Source organism: Lepidochelys olivacea (genome assembly GCF_965140295.1).
Source record: "Lepidochelys olivacea isolate rLepOli2 genome assembly, chromosome: 2".
Taxonomy (NCBI): Eukaryota; Metazoa; Chordata; order Testudines; family Cheloniidae; genus Lepidochelys; species Lepidochelys olivacea.
Genome location: NC_140412.1, coordinates 89,199,684 through 89,216,558, shown reverse-complemented (window position 1 = coordinate 89,216,558; position 16,875 = coordinate 89,199,684). Strand labels below are relative to the sequence as shown.

The 16,875-nt window shown below is 42.0% G+C and overlaps 1 protein-coding gene across 5 annotated transcripts in view; it reads right to left on the bottom strand.

Moving 5' to 3' along the window:
* MTCL1 (microtubule crosslinking factor 1) overlaps nucleotides 1-16,875 on the bottom strand; it is a 174,117-nt gene that overhangs the window by 138,111 nt on the left and 19,131 nt on the right. For all 5 annotated transcript variants that reach the window (XR_014710640.1, XM_084621872.1, XM_084621873.1 and 2 more), the window contains exons 2-3: nucleotides 13,573-13,797; nucleotides 11,574-11,732 (exon numbers count right to left, since the gene is read on the bottom strand). Coding sequence is in view for 4 of the 5 variants with exons in the window: in XM_084621872.1 (XP_084477998.1) it covers nucleotides 11,574-11,732; nucleotides 13,573-13,797 (384 nt within the window). In the remaining variant the exon portion in view is untranslated. The remainder of the gene's footprint in view (nucleotides 1-11,573; nucleotides 11,733-13,572; nucleotides 13,798-16,875) is intronic.

Genomic DNA, 16,875 nt, shown 5'->3' with positions numbered 1-16,875 from the left:
GAGCTATGTATATTTAAAAGAGTATAGTAATAGTGGAAATCTTGGCAAAACTAGGAGGTTTAACCTCCTCCCCCCCCCCCCCCCGGTATTTTAAAAAAGCTGTCTGCTCATTCATTCTGTGATTATTTGAATGCTATGATGTTAATAATTCATTTGACACCGTTACAATCAATTATATCTTCACTTTTTACAGAAACTTCTACAGAAGCTACTGTAAATAATTAATTTGTAAAGAGAAATTGATTAACTCTTTCAAGGAAGAACAGAAAAAAAAATCAATAACTCACTGACTTTTTTCACATACCTAATAATTTCTTGACAGTTCTGCACTCAGGGTTTCATGTTGTCTGATGTGACACTTGTTTCTATGCCTGGCACCACAACATGAGCTGCACACAATCTGGGAACCTTGGTAAGACAATATGCATCTCAGAAAATTGCCTGTTCTCACTTTGACAGACTGTCTCCTACTCTTTTCCATCTGACTAACCAGAGCTCCAGATGCATGAATGAAATTACTGTAGATGTGATATGAAAACAATTGGCATTTGTTCACTGCTAGCCAGCCAAAGCAAGAGATGAAAGTTGAATGTCACAGAGACTGTGTGCCTGTGTTTGTCTGGGATGCCAGCTAACACAAGCACCAGCTGAACAGTGCTTCATGCTGGCTACACCCATCTTCATTCAGCTAGAGCTCACTGATTTGTACAATTGAGGCCAGGTGCATTTGGGCTCTGTGGTGGCTCCTGTCCACACAGACTCCTCTGGAGGGCCCCCAGCTATGGCCAAAACCAACCAAATAAAAACCATTCACAGCATCCCTTTGACAGAAAGCCTATAAACATTCAGTGCTGCTCCCAAAGTGAGCAGTAATGGACAGGAAGGGGACAGGTGGTGTGGTATCCTGGGGCTGCAATGAATCAGCACCCTTTCCAGTCTCCAACTACTGGGCACCAAGCAGAGATTATAATTACCATCCTCAGAAGGAAAGCCTGAGGGAGAGTAGGCAACGGACTCCCCTCAGGTGAAATGGGCAAATCTGGAAAGAGGTGAAAATTACATCTGCATGCAGCAATGCAATCTCAAGTGCTCATCAGCTTTGGTAAGTCCCTTTGCTTCTGTATAAATGTAAGAGAAACCACTGTGTGAGAATTCCTTTACAGGACTACACAAACTAGAAGTTGGACTTGAGTAGTTCACCAGAGAGTGAGAAAGCAAAGGACATTCACAATTATTCTAAAGATGTAGTAAATATCTGCCCAGCTAAAGAAGTTCCATATAAAAAAAGATTCTTATGTTGCCAACATAGGAAACCATCATTAAAATTTACTAGGCACAAAGTCTTACCCAGGCCATGATGAGAATGACAATGAAAAAGCAAACGTAAAATATTTCTCCACACATCTCAAGTGAAAGAGCAAGTAAAATTATGCAGTATTGACCATACTGTTCTACAACAGCACATGGGGATTTGTTAGCTCGTGCCCTGGGCTTTAATAGGGATTCTCTAGAGTAAACTTTCATGTAGCACTTTGCAAGTCTAGGGGAAAAGAGTCAGAGTTATGGTGGGCTCAATCACTCTCCCTTGCATTGGTGTCGGATGTTACCTCTATCTTCAGCTTCAGCGGCTTCTGCTGTCTGCCTTCCTCTGACTCCAGATCTTTTGTGGCTCAACCCTCTGGCCAAGTCACAGAGTTCAAACCCCTTCTGGGGTATCATGAAAAAGTCCCAATGAATCTGGATAATTCTTCTGCCCCCTTGGACTACTGAAGTCCTCTCCTTGTCCTTGCAAAACCCTATCTCAAAAGAGCCTGTGCTACTCCATTATCTCTCTGTTACCCTAGCCCTGGGTTTCTCTCAGTCAGACAGACCTGTCTCTTCTGCAGTCTCCCCCACTACTGAGTTCCTTCAGTCTACTTATAAGGGCTTAGCTCCACCCTCTCTGGCCAGGAGCCAATTAACCATTCAACTGCCCAGGTGCAGAGCAGAACTGATTGGGTGCATTCACTAGCCTTGCAGATGATGGGTGTTAAACCCCATCTCTCTCTCACACACACGTATGTACACACACTCTCTCTCTCAAGGTAGAACCCCTAAGGTTACTCTCTCCCCTTCACTGTATGGGGCCCTCCTCCTCTTCCTCTACATCGTGTACTCAGATGAACAAACAACTTTTAATCTAGCAAATCTTCATAACATTCCTTCCAATATTCTCTCTCTTGGATGTGTATTTGCAAGGCCTTCTCTGCAGCAGTTAATCTCTCTCGAAGTTCCCGGATCTGCATACTCTCCACGGATGGTGTGTCCTCCTGTTGTCAGCCTGGAGGTGGTGGGTCAGGGTCCACGTTCAAGCAGCTTCTCCCATCTCCATGCTTAGGACATCCATTCGGCATGAACTCACCCAATTAACTTCCTCTTGGCAGGGACCTGCTCTTGGCTTCTAGAAGCCAGGGCACCCTTGTCAGATGTTCCCATGCTTTACAGGGCAGCTAGCTCCTGTTCGAGTTGTTGCCGACATTTCTTTTAAACACCAGGTCTAGCATTGTCAGAACCAGGTCTTGCTCTTATTTTGTGGCCTCCTCTATTATCTTCTATCATGAGGCTTACATCTCCTTCAGCTCTTGGTTTGCCTTCTGTGACTGTCTCCGTGGCCTGTAGTTGACCTGGCATTTCTTGTTCACCTCTCTTGACTAACTTCTCCCAGTCCACTGAGTCCACGCACTGTGGTCCCACCTCTGGGACACCTGGTCAAACAGACCGTGTTTGGGGGATGGACGTCTTATGGTCAACTCATCCATGCGGTACTTTGTCTTCTAATAAAGATGGGAAATTAAGCCAGCTTCTGCCCACAACTATGGGCCAAGGCTGGTCTTTTACTGCACCAGCCCTCAGTTTGTTCCTCTGACTTGTATATCTCTCTCTACTTCTGCTGTCAGGTAGACTCCTCTATCTCCATGCCCACAGGAAACGTGCACCAGACTATTTTCAGTCAGGAGACTAATCTCCCAAACTACCATCTGCTCACATCCGGAGCCAATCAATCCTCTCATTTCAGGGCCAGCCTCTTTAGCACTTATCTGCTACACTGGATTGCACCCCGTACTGCGAGAATAGACTGGGCTGTGGTAGCAATCCAAACAGCAGCACTTCATGTGTGAGTAGTCTTTTATTACTCGGTTGGCCACACCAGAAATGCACAACTGTGTTCTCCTCATCAACCCAGAGGCCTGTCCCACATACCTTGTGATGACTAAGGCACCACAACCTCTTTCGGTTTCTTAAGAACTTCTCCCCCCCGTATGTGCTCCATGCCATCCCAGGGTCAGAGTTCTCGGTCACCTTGCTTTCCTCTAACAGTCCCCTTGAACTAACTCCCCCAACCAGGGGGTTCAGTATTATCCCCTTCCATGTAGGCCTCCGCCCTCTCCACCACCTCATCAGTAGAGGTCGGTCAAAACATCCTGACCAAGCTTTGGACTCCAGCAGGCAAAAGCCTTAGGAATTGATCTAAAATTACAAGGTCCTCCACCTTATCTAAGGAGTTTGTGTTGGATAGCACCCAGATCCCATAAATGCTGCACTGCCACTTTAGGGCACACACCACAGGGGACAGGCTCAGTCCCAGCCTACGCAAAATGGCATCTTTTACAATTCTACGGGACTGCGCCTGCTCATCAGACAAAGCTTGGCAGGTCACTTGAGCTTCTCCCAAGAGGAACTGGGCCTCTTGAGCTGCCCAAGAGGACTCAGTCCATCCTGCTGCAGTCGCTACCCCCTCAAAGCTGCGCAAAATGCCTCTGGGTCATCACCTGGGCCCAATTTTGCTAGGCCGGATACTGCTCTGGCAGAATTTTCTTCTCCTGAAACTACCCAGGACCCTGGGGTCCATTTCTCTAGGCATGACAGGAAACGTTCTTGTTGAGCCTGTTGAGCCTCTTGCTCTTTCTGTCCTTGTAACAGATGCAACAAAAGGCATGCATCTGCTTGCGCTGGGCTGCCAGCATGCAGATTACAGCCTCCAGGTTCCGCATAGGAAAGGGAAAAAAAAAGAGAGATTTAGTCCATCCGTCTGCACCTCACCTTTAAGGCAGTTGGTATCTCCCTCCTTCTTCAGAGGTGAGTCTCCACAATCCCATGCTCGTACTAAAATGTGGTAGGGCTCACTCATCCTTCAAGTGCCCGTTTGCATCAGTGTGGGATGTTGCCACTATATTCAACTTCAGTGCCTCCTGCTGGCTGCCTGCTGCTGACTCCAAATCTTCTGTGGCTCAGCCCCTCGGGCCAAATCACAAAGTTCAACCTCCCGTCTGGAGTATTACCAACAACTCTAAATAAATCTGGATAATTCTTGGCCCCTTGGACTACTGAAGTTTTCTTCTTGTACTTGCAAAATCCCTATTTTGCAGCTTCTCTCACAGGAGCCTATGCTGCCTCTGTTACACACTGTCCCCATTATTTCTGTCTGTTACCCTAACCCTGGGTTTCTCTCCACCAGAGAGACATGTCTCCCCTACAGTCTTCCCCCTCAACTGACCTCTTTCAGTCTACTTATAATGGCTTAGCTCTGCCTGCTCTGGCCAGGAGCCAATTAGGTACTCACCTCCCTAGGTGCAGAGCATGATTAATTAGGTGTATTCACTAGTCTTGCAGGTGATGGGGGTTAAGCCTCATCACAGAGTTAACCCCTAAGGAATTTCACAGTAAAAGACTGAATATTCAGGATGATACCTTCACCACGGTGGCCAAGTCCACAGCAAATACGATATGGAACATGTTTGAGTTTTTTAGGTGGGGGGGAGGGTGTTTGCCAATGGGATGGAAGAAAGGGAAATGGATGTATGCTGTGAACTTTCGGGCGGGGGGTTAGATCTGCACTAGTTTTCATACCTAAAGGCTTCAAAAATATTTAAAAACAAAAGTGCCTAGAATCTGGCATTTGCCAAATCTCAGCTAATTTATTAAGCAGGTTTCATTGTAACTAACTGGCATTTTGGCAAATCTGCAGCTACGGTAGATCACTTTCCCACTGTGAATGTCATCATTCCAAACAGTAACATTATCTACATGTAAAGGTCAGCTGAGGTCTATAAAAGCCTCAAGGAGTGAGGCTGTGGACAGTCTGATTTATAGGAAGCCAGTGTTCTTTGGAGGCTGTGCCCAGTTTGAGTACCATGGGATTAGGTTTGCAGGCATGTTTTAAAAAGCTAGACTATGATCAGCAGAGGCATTGTTAATTAATCATTCCCAGAATATTATACTCAAATGGTGACACTGGGGCTTGTAAACACAATCAAATGGCTGCTGCCAAACGAGGACTGCAGTAAGAAATACCTAGAATGATGTGCATGATAAGAATGTATATACTGGCTGATACTGGAGTCTTCTGGTTCATTATTTTTCCAAGAGAAAAAAAGTCAGACACTACAAAATTGCACTACAGGAGAACATTTTGCTTTTCAATTTCTTCACTAATCATTGCAGAAGACTTCACTACTATAGCTCTCACAGTTAGTAACCCCTAAATTGGATTACCATGTCAACAGGATGACTTTGCCATGCTTTTTAAAAGTTACTTTACTGATTCTCTCTCCCCTCTTCTTGTACTGGTGCCCAACCAATCCCTACACTTCAAACCTGGTGCTAGCTAACTGAAACAAAAGGTGCATGAAAAAAAAATATTTGCTTTTGATACAAAGAATTAAGAAGCTATGAGAATCCACCCTCTAGCTTCACTAGAGAAGTGACTGAACTTTGTCAAGCGCTACCAGAATCATAGAGTCTTAGCTTAATAGATGATAGGATGTGTGTTCTCCAAATGATACATTAGAGGAGTAAATTCTGCGAACTGTGCCAAAGGAATTGAAGCCTGATCTTTACCCGGTACCTTGTATATTTACACCAGAGAGGAGACTGAAACAAGGGCAAATGCAGCTGTGGGCATGGTACACATTGAGGAGCCGCTTATCTGTTGTGGGGGCCAGGCTTATAAGCAGTGCTGCTAAACCAGCAGCCAATCAGGAGCTGTGGCCACTCTGTCAGTTCCAAGGCAGCATAACTGGGCTCATTTGTTGCCTAGCAGCAGTTAGTCGAGGAGCAGCCAGCAGTTGGTCTGGATCCTGAGGATAACTCCCTGTGCACAGCCCTGACAAGTAACCTCCAGATTGTTTTACCATATCATGTAAATAAAGCTAAATTCTTCTCTCAGACACATCCTTTCTACTTCCACTGCCTTCAAAGGAGTTGTGCATGTGTCTCTCTGGTCAGAATTTAGCTCTAAACAGCATAGGATAAAGCCAGTTCAGTGACCCGTCACTTCTATTTTTATTAGTGTCTTAATACAGCCTTCCATTTTGTTTAACAGTATTAACAATATTTCAACCACAAAAGAAAATTAACTTTTACTTTAAAGTAGCGGTTCTTGAGCTGCGGTTGTTCAAGCCCTATGTGGTATTTTGTAGTAAGAACTTTCCAAGAGCCAAGCAGTGGAGGGGTAGGGTGGGGCTGAGGGCTGGGATGGGTACATGAGAGCATCTCTATTACCAAGTGATCTTCCAAATTGAAGAGCACTGGGAGACACAATTGTCTTAAAGAGTTTGCAGCTACCCTGCAGAACCTCATTTACAGTATGCTTTAGTTTTGATCTAAATTCATGCACCCTAACGAGAGTACTGCTCGTCCCCAGACCTTCATTTCTCCATCCTCTCAGATGAAAATGAACAGGACCTGTTTCCTCTCACTGTCTCGCTTTCTCATTCTACCTGTGCCTTCCTTCCGGAGAATGATAACAAGCCTCAGTTACAATAAAGGCCCTCCAATAACTGTAAGTGATTTCCTGCATAAAGAAATCTGGAGAACACCATTCATGCATGCTGAGGGAAAAAGGGATTTTAACTCAGCGGGAAGGATTCCAAATGCAATTGATTTTATCTTTGAATTAGCTAAGAGAGCCTGTGCAGGACAGGGGGAACTAGGAGAGGCAGTTATGTCTCAGCTCCCAGTGACAGAGAAAGTGCTCCCTCCTCACCCCCACCAGCCCTTATGCCTTCAATGACAACGGAAGAAGGTTATCAGCTGCTCAATACGGCTTTTCCACAGAAAATAAATCCCCCTTTCTCCCTGGTTACACAATCTCATTCATTTCTTGCTAAACCATTTTATAACATTCATGTCAAATCTTTCTGCAGCTGCTACTTCATTCCTAATCCTCCCCATTCTTTGTCTTTTTCAGCAGGGCTACCCTTTTCAAGCAACTTGAACCCTGCCATGTCACTATCTGTCTTTTTCTCTTTGCTGGCTGAAAACTCCAAGCACAAAGAATACATCAAAATATACATTTAGCAGCTGCAAATAAAAGACACAATCTATTCTCCTCTCAGGGAAAAGAAGCAGGCTCTATGCATTTTCAATACTTTTGTGCAATGTGGAGCAGGAATGGTCCATTGCCATTTCTAGGCAGCTACTGAAGTTTAAAGACTGAACCATATTATATGCAACACAAGTAGTGTCACTTAAAGCTAAAGTTGCCTGATGCTTTCCATTATAAGGACCTATTTTCATTGCTTATAATTTTGCCAAACATAAACCACTCAGGTTAAAATTTTCGATGATAGGTGTCTCAGGCTGAGTTTATGTTGTTTTTCTTAGTTTTGGCTGAAATGGTTCAGTCATGTCCAAGAATGAGGCTGTGAAGATTCTAACACTGATGTGGACTCATGGGGCTTGAGGGGTCATTATGGTACCACACAATGGAATTTGTGTTCTCAATTTGTAAGCTTAAAAAAAATCTTAGAAAATTACACACACACACACACACACACACACAAATGTTTAAAGAACATAAAGGTTGCAAAGTCAGGCACTCAAAGGTTAGGAAATGACTGAATTAGAGGTTGCCTGTGCCTCCTTGTGAACACACATTATGATGCTGTCTTTAGTTACATGATGACATACTATTTCTCTCACAGGATCGCTGCCTCATTCAGTCCACAGGATTCATCCACTTTGGGGATGAATCAGGATTGTATAGTGAAGGAGGCTGTTGTCTGTAAGACCCCAGCTTCATTTGCTATAGAAACTGCAAGGTGTGTAGTGAATGAGGCAGGCTACTGCAGGAAGAGAAAGGAGGGTCTCATTAAGGCAGCTGAATGCTGCCCTAGAAAGTTGAATTCTATCCCTGCCTCTACCACCTATTTGATGCTGGGCAAATTGTATAAACTAACATTTTCACAGTTGGCCACTGTCTGTTCCTCAATGTTCTGGGTACCCAAACTGAGACAACTGAGGTCTGATTTGCAGAAGTGCTGAGCACTGACAGCTGCAGCTCAATGGGAGCTCTGCTCTGAATATATAAAGTGCTATAAAATGCTAAGAATTCTGAAACAATCAGGTCCTAGGCTTCTCAGATGTGGGACCCAAAAGGAGTTGATACTTTTGACAGTTCTGTGCATCAGTTCCCCATCTCTAAACCTGGGATAATATTACTTCATCTCACAAGGGCAAGGGTATTATGAAGATAAATTCATTAATGTTTGTGAAGCACTTAGATACTATGATGAGAGAGCACCATAAGAAAACCCAAGAGGAAATCAATAATTCTCTTCTGTTCAATGTTTGGATGGTGTGTAGTAAATAATGCATGGAGTCACATGCTGAATGATGAGGATAAAGAGAACTTCATAGATTATAAAGCCAGAAGGGACCACTGTGATCATCTAGTCTGACCTTCTATATAACACACGCCATAGGACTTCCCTGAATTAATTCCTGTTTGAAATAGAGTAGATCTTTTTGAAAAACATCCAGTCTTGATTTAACAATTGTCAGTGATGGAGAATCCACCACGACCTTTGGTAAATTGTTCCAACAGTTAATTACCCTCACTGTTACATTTTTTTCACCTTATTTCCAGTCTGAATTTGTCTAGCTTCAGCTTCCAGATATTGGATCTTGTTATATCTTTGTCTGCTAGACTGAAGAGCTGATAATCAAATTTTTGTACATTAACTACCCACTCAGTGAGCACCATCCTACCTATGCCTTGAATAGGGCAGGGGTCCTGTGGAAAAAATAGTTTGTAATCATGTAATTTAAAAGACTGTATCATAATGCACATGCACCAAAAAGGTCAAGTTATGGTTGCACAGGAAGCCTTAATTCTGGCATTTCCTAACTTATGAGAGCTGAACTTCACAACTTCAACATTCTTTTATTGTAGGGTTTTTTTTAATATATATAATTTTATCTACAACATTATCCCAACCTAGGATCAAATCCTAGATCCCAGGACATAGGTACAATGGCTAGGCTACACACTGGAAACCTCTGTCAGAGGCTGGGCTTGGGAGGAAGGAGTAGTCCTACTCCCCATCCTGCATAATAGTCACAAAGGCACATTACAGCCACAACTGCAACCACAGGGCTGTAACAGTCCTCACAGCCAGTGCACATCCATCCTATCCCCGTAACTGTGGATTGATTGCCCCTTCCCTGACACCCCACTTTGCCACTCCTCCTCTCCCTCTGCACTTGGCTGCAGGTTGCTCTTACAATGCAGAGCTCTGCGGAATTCAGTGCAGGGTCTCCAAATCCTATCTCCCTCCCATCTGCACAGCTACTGAGCATCTTTTCTATGGTTAAGGGCCTGCTATGGCCAGGTGGAGGGGACCAGAGTTTGTCTCTCAGTATGCATTACTGTCCTCATCTTGAGCAAGAAACATATTCTTCTCCCTTCCTTCCAGATTAAAACATTTAAACCTGGCATGGTGGATCACAGCAATCTGAACAGAAGCCTTGTTTATTTATTTATTAAAAGGATGACAGAGATTGTTATACAGCTTCCTGATTCTGAGGCCATCATCACACCTTGCAAAGGCCTCCAAGAACATTACAGTATACAAAAGATGAAGGATTTTCTGAACGGCCTTTAGGATGGCTTTTCTACTGATTACCAACGGACTAACTTTCCTACCAGCATGTCTACACTATATTCCTTTACAGCTTTGTCTCTATCAAATAATGCTGAAGATAAACGGCATTTTCCAGTTATTTGGTTGTAAGCTCTTTAAGGCAGGAACCACTTCTTCATTTTCAGTGCTAAGTGAACCTCCGGCACTCAATACAGACAAATATTTGGTACATTTTTAATAACTGGCTCGGAGCTTATGCCCTACCTATTCCCTAACAGGTCCTCAGCTTGACTGAATCCTATCGTTCTATCCTTTCCATAGAGAATTTTCCTTTGTTGGACCATTTGGTCTCCCATTGCTCTGATCAGCCATACCTTGGTTCTCAAAATACTTCCTCCTACAGACCACCAGGCAGGAGGCTCTCTGGATTGCAGTTTGATAACCAGTGCATTACAACAATGCACAGCTAGTTATAAAAAACAGCTTGTATAGTGGATGGCAGGGTTTTGTATGGCATGTGCTTGCCATGTCTTTTAGCAAATTATGATGCCCTATAAGCACAGCATCTGCAAATAGCTTAAACTAAAAAAACAAATAAACAAAACTCTCTATAACTAAGGCATCAATCAGACTGTGCTTTTGGGGCAAATCCTCAGGTGGTATAAACTGACATAGCTCCACTGAAGTTTACACCAGCTGAGGATCTGCCACTTTATGTATAGTAAACTCCAAAGTTGTTGCAATGAGCTCATTCTCGTCACAACCCAAATGCACACAGAAATTAAATACGGTTTGTCAACCTTATACAATGAATCAGGTTTTGTGCCAGTTGATTCACAAGCATTGTTTGAAAGATTAAAATAAGCACATAATTACACCAGCTCTCTAAATCTGTCCACAGCTCAGAGGATAAATGGCTTACCTCATTATGTTTAAATGTTCTATCTCAATCTGGTTTAAGAACGGCCAGAGACAGTGGCTACCAATATGCTGTACTGTGACAAGAAAAGAGATGCTACCATAGACCAGGGTATGAGCCATGTTTGGTCTTCCATCTTCCTTTATTGTATCGTCCATTCCTCACTTCACTTCCATCCAAGCAGCATCATTGTATCCATTATGAATATGTGTCAAGAAATTATTCCTTTTCCTAACACACAACATTTTTGTTTCTCAGTTCAATGGTTTTTGTGCATTACAAACCAATTCCTACCTGCCTTGCTCCACCAGTAGTCCAACTGATGTCAACTAGTAAGGTAAGCCAAGATTTATTCTGTCAATCTAAATTAACCTTTCAGGAACAAATCTTGTAGGATTTACTCAATCCTAACATAAGCAAAACTCCCAGATCTTACATTATCATATTGAAGTCAATGGGAGCTTTGCCTTTGTAAAAACTGAGGCATGCAGGAAAATGGGGTATACGCACCGTAATGGGCACTGGATAAAAAATAGTTGATGGCTTCTCAATGGATTCTAAATTATGAATGCCACTGGGCAAATAAAAAGATTTTGCAGATGATTATCAGTGCCAATTGTATCAGCAGCTCCAATGGAAGAAGGTATTTTAATATCTTTGTTTCAGAAACATTCTAAAATGCTTCGATAACAAGCTTTCCATTTAAACCAAGAACATGGTTCTGCATAATTTTCCTGGCTAGTGCTTACCTCTTTCAACCTGTCCAGCTCATTTTGTAGTGCCTGTTTGGATATTTCCACCTCAATGATCTGCTGCCGAAGGATTTCGTTCTCATCTTCTGCTTTCACACGTTTCTCCTCCACACTCTCCAGTTCATGGTGCAGTCTGACAGATACATCTTTGGCTACCTGGTTAGAATAGCATAAACACCACATAAGAAATCTAACTACCTGAACATGCAATATACATACATTATAATCTTGGATAATCAAGGGATCTTCAATTTAAATTATTAGACCCAGTTTTGAATACTCAAACCATAGGAGAATTTACATTCATGTTTCCAATGGAGAAAATGAAGATGGAAACTTCAGAGTTATCAAAGCATTTCCCTTGACATATCAAGCTCAGAAACCCTAGGGATAGCATAATAATAATAATAATAAAAATGCAGAAGTTATACTGTTAAAATTGACAGATCACAGTTTTGATCAAAACAGCACCTGTGTGGCAGCCTCATCTACCAGGTCTTGCTGCATCAACAGCAGTCAGTACTAGGTAAAAGTGACAAGAAAACCAAAAAATAAAGAAGACTACACAGGTTTGCTAGGTTCAGCTTAACACAGGCAAGGATGAATATTCCTCCCAGACATATTTAGAAAAGCGAAGCTGATTTTGAACTGCAATACGATAGCAGTTGCAGGAAGCTTTTTATTTTGCACGTTCTAGTTCCAGCATAACTGAACTCTGTTTTTACAAAGCTTAACGTAAATGGAAACATTTCCACAAAATTATTTCAATATAAACTGTTTATTTTTATAGGAATGGTATTTTTCAACAGTGTCTGCAACCCAAACATTGTACCAAACTGCTAAGGGATGATCACCATGAATTGGAACTGACTAAAAGGAAACATGATTTTAATTAGCGTATTTTCAATTTTCCAAGCTAAGTGAAATGCAAAAAGAGGAAATAAACAGCATAAATGTTGAAAATATATTAGATTTTTAAAATTTAGATACAGTAGTCTACGATTTTTGGTAATACAGAAAGAAAATCATTTTTACGAGAAATCTATTAACATAACTCCTAAAGAACTATTATGGCTGAGGTGGGTTTGAGGATCAGTTCTCACACCCTAGAAAATGCCTCATGCAGTTGGCGCAATACAAAGCCTCTGACTGCTAAACTCCTACCACTTGCCTTCTCGTGGCAGAGGTGTTCTTAACTGGAAGTGGGAGTGTTAAAAGGTTGGGGTGTCTAGCACTTTAGAGCCAGATTGCTCTGGGCAGGTGGGGCTGGTTAGCTGTGGCAGGCAGTCCATCTAGGAGAAAGAACTTCAGTTTCAAACCAAGAACATCAGGCCCAGCCAGCTGCTTTGTAAAAGTTGTGCCAGTCACACATGCTCTATGATCTTCACCTTCAGGGAATATATCAGTACTATACTAGGGCATCAACCGGAAGCGGCATGCAAGTGCTTCACCTAATGGCAGTAAAAAATGGACAAAGGCTATTGTATTCCAGCCCCATGCAGCTGAGGGAGCATTGACAGAGATGGCTTGGTCACTTGAGATGACAAGATATGTTGGCCAGAAAGGACAAGAGCTAGTAGTCATGGGACAAAGACCATGAGGGAGACCCAGTAGTTTGAGACTCTGAAGAACACCACGAAGGAGGCTGGTGTCAGCTTGGAAGATGCTCTTGACAATAACACTTGGAGATGAACAACAACAGCCTCCAACCCTGATTGACAGGATAAGGCAAAGGTGAACAAGATAGAAATGTAACTTGATTGTGTTCCTTTCATTTGAATTTGTGTATAGTTTTCATTTAGTTAAGTCCCTTTTTTCATGAAATTAAGTTGCACATTTGCTTTCTGCCAAGAAATAAGGAAAACTGGGTCTGATATTTTGAGAAATACAAATAATTGTTTTATGTTACTTTTATATCTATTATTTTGACAAGAGACTAAGATTGTGTCCTTTCACTTTTTCCTACGAATATACTCCAAACAAGTACCTTACCCACCTTTAAATCTTGCTCCAAACTTCTAATGAGCTCTCCATCCACTTGGCCTGTCTGCGCAACTTTCAAACTTTTCTGTTCTGCTTTCCTGAGACGATACTGCAGGATGCGACAGTTCTTGTTTGCACGGTCCAGCTCTTTCCGGAGTTCCTGCAGCTGATAAACATCTTCCTCTAAATAACTGTCACGCATCTCCTCCATTTCAGCTCGAAGTTCATCCAATTCATCCTGTGAAAAGCCAAAACACTCTCCATTAGATCTCTAAATTTCATCCAGGAGAATAAAAAAGAAACATGCTTGTCAAGATATAATATCAAAAAGGTGATGCAGATTGCAATATGCAGCTCCAGATGTCATGGGAATATCAATATTATCCCTTACTAGAATAGTTATGTTGAATTACATTAATGAATGTCTGTTTTATTTGTTTTAATTGCCATGGTAATTAAGAATGGACCAGCGTTACCAGGATGTGTATCTGTCTCCTGAAACCAATAACACCATAATTCCTTCCTTCTTCAAGTGAATTAAAATGAAATTTACATAATAATTAGCCATTATCTTAGCTGATTGTTTATTTCATCAGAATTATAGCAAACCTACTTAAGTGCCTGAATTTCTCTGTGTGATGTCTTTATAATAGAGAGTACTTTGAAGAAATAAAATGTTCTTTCCCCCTTTAATAACTTTAATAAATCTTTGCAACATGAACTTTTCAACTTTCAGCCAAATAATCAACTGTTCCACCTCAGAATGCTTTATGTCCAAGTCTTTTAGTGAATGCACATTGAATTCCTGGTCAGTTGAAAAGCCCCTCCCTCACCTAGGCAGGGTGTGTGCACTACACACTTGCCAATCCCAGAATCACATGGGCAGAAAAGTACCTGTGTCAACATGAATGTAAACAGGTCATGCCTTCCAGCAAATCTTTTAATTGTCCCAATTCTAAATTATACCAGGAGTGGAACATGCTCGCTAAAGTCAGATATAAATGTTTACAGCAGGGTAAACCGCTTCTGAAGGAGGATAAGCTCTATCATTCCCATTCATTTAATCTGTGCGTGATTGATGCTTTTGAGCTAAAACTCTTATATGGGCCTTCCAGCTCAGGGGTATAGGCCATTAAATTACTACATGGTGGCTCAGGGGATCTCTATGGCTCTATTATTAACTAAGTTTAAAATGAGACAGGACTTGTGCCAAGGCAAAAAGCAAGGACAGGAGATGTTCTCCACCATAAAATCCTCCAGAATGACTGATACAGCTGCCGTATATTATTAGCCAAATCAAAAAGGCACAGTTATGTATTTTAATGAGCAACAGAATCAAGCAGTATTAGCAATATTCACAGGGGAAAAAATGTTACATAGTAGATCTGCAGTATTTTCAACGTTATTTGTCTCCTGCCTACTTTCAGCTAATAATTGAATTTCTTGCTTCTAAAACATGCATAAGCTAAGCATATGACATCCTTCTTGTTCCCCTTTCTAAGTTTTCAGTTCCTACTCTTTTTTTTCCACCTCCCCCCACACACATACTTCTTATGTGACTTGTCTTCTTATTCCCCATCCTGCAAACACTGTTGCACAAGCTTAATTGTACACGTGGGTTACGGTACTATTCACTTCAATGGAACTATTCACATGTGTAAAGTTGAGCATGTTCATAAGTGTTCGCTGGATCGGGGTCTTAGACTGTAATCTCCCTGGGACAGAGATCTTGTCTATACACATATTTATACAGTGTCAATCACAATGGGTGTTCAACTACAATTAGGACTTCTGGATGCTACAGTAATATAAACATCAGTACCTATCATATTGTTCATTTCTTCTTAAAATTCTGCCAGGGGTTCTGAGGTGGTGCTCACTGGCATGGAATTTATCCAATCCTTGAAAGGGGTGTACATATCCCCCTTTCAAATGCAGACTAGAATGGGAGTAGAAAGGTAGGGTTGTGACCCAAACCTTCCCACAATGTTTCCCTCCCCTCCTTTCTTTCACTTACCTATACCCACAAGACACAAGGAGGAGCAGGGAACATACTCATCAACAGGATCATGATCAGCCCTTGAGCTGGAGAAAAGAGGTGGGAGCTCCTTTTGTCTTCACCTCCGTCACCACACCCAAAATGCCTACACAGGGGCTAGCCACACACTGGCCAAGCGTATGATTTTTAGTTGGCAATGTCCCTTTAAACTCAAACATAACTGAAAGTTATCAAGTTACCCTAACAAATGGAAGACACACCGATGTGGGACTTACAGACTTGTCATGAATCACTCTGGATGCATCATTTTATGCCAGTCCCCCGCAGCATGGCAAGATGAATGTATTTCTAAATCACTTCTAATAGGTGTGTGTTTAAGCTAGCCTTGACCGTATCCAATTATAGTAATTTCACAACTTCCCTTGGCCATTGACCCAACTGTATATGTAGTTTTATTTCTCCCAATATTTAACCTACATTTATCTTGTTCCACCTTAAGCTCATTATCTCCCATCTTATCTTTGCTAACGAATTAGTATTGGATGCTTGTTCTCTTTACAACATCCTGGCCAAAACAAGGAGCATCCATCTTTGCTTAACTTTATTAACAACAAGGGCTTATATTCACTGCAAAGTTAACTTGAGTTATAAATTGAGCGTTGCCACTAACTCAGCTCTCTTTCACACACAAAAAACCCTTACCTTGAGTGTTTTTCAACTTGAATTAGCTAGCCCATCAAGGAATATAGGCTAAAGCTTGGGTGCACACAACTCATCAGCTGCTAGCACAACAATGTTGCAGTGTGGATGCAGGCTTGACTACCTCCAGTCCTCCACTGCCTTCCCATAATCCTCCCTGGGTGCTCAGAAAGGACAGACAAGTTCTCACATAATACACTGTGAAAGAACTCATAGCATGACTTAACATACTGCAGCATTAAGAATCATGGGATGTGCCCTCAGAAGCCTTAGGGAAAAACACAAGCGCAGCACCAGTGTGAACACAGCAATTAAAGTGTTATTTCAGTGTGGTTACTCTCATTCAAGGTAGACTAATTCAGGAGGAGTAACTCGAGTGTAAAAAACGTGAGTTAACTCTGCAGTGAAGACATACCATTACGTTTCAAGTCAATTAATTAACCACAAATAACACACTATAACACTGAAGTAAACCCTACACACACCAAATTGAACAGAAATCTTTCAAAATACTATATATAATCCAGCCCTGGGTACTTCATGGCAAGCTGAATCTAAGTACTGTAGCAAGTTCCCTGGTTTCTATAGCATTCTGGTGTAGTAGACTGAACATAAATG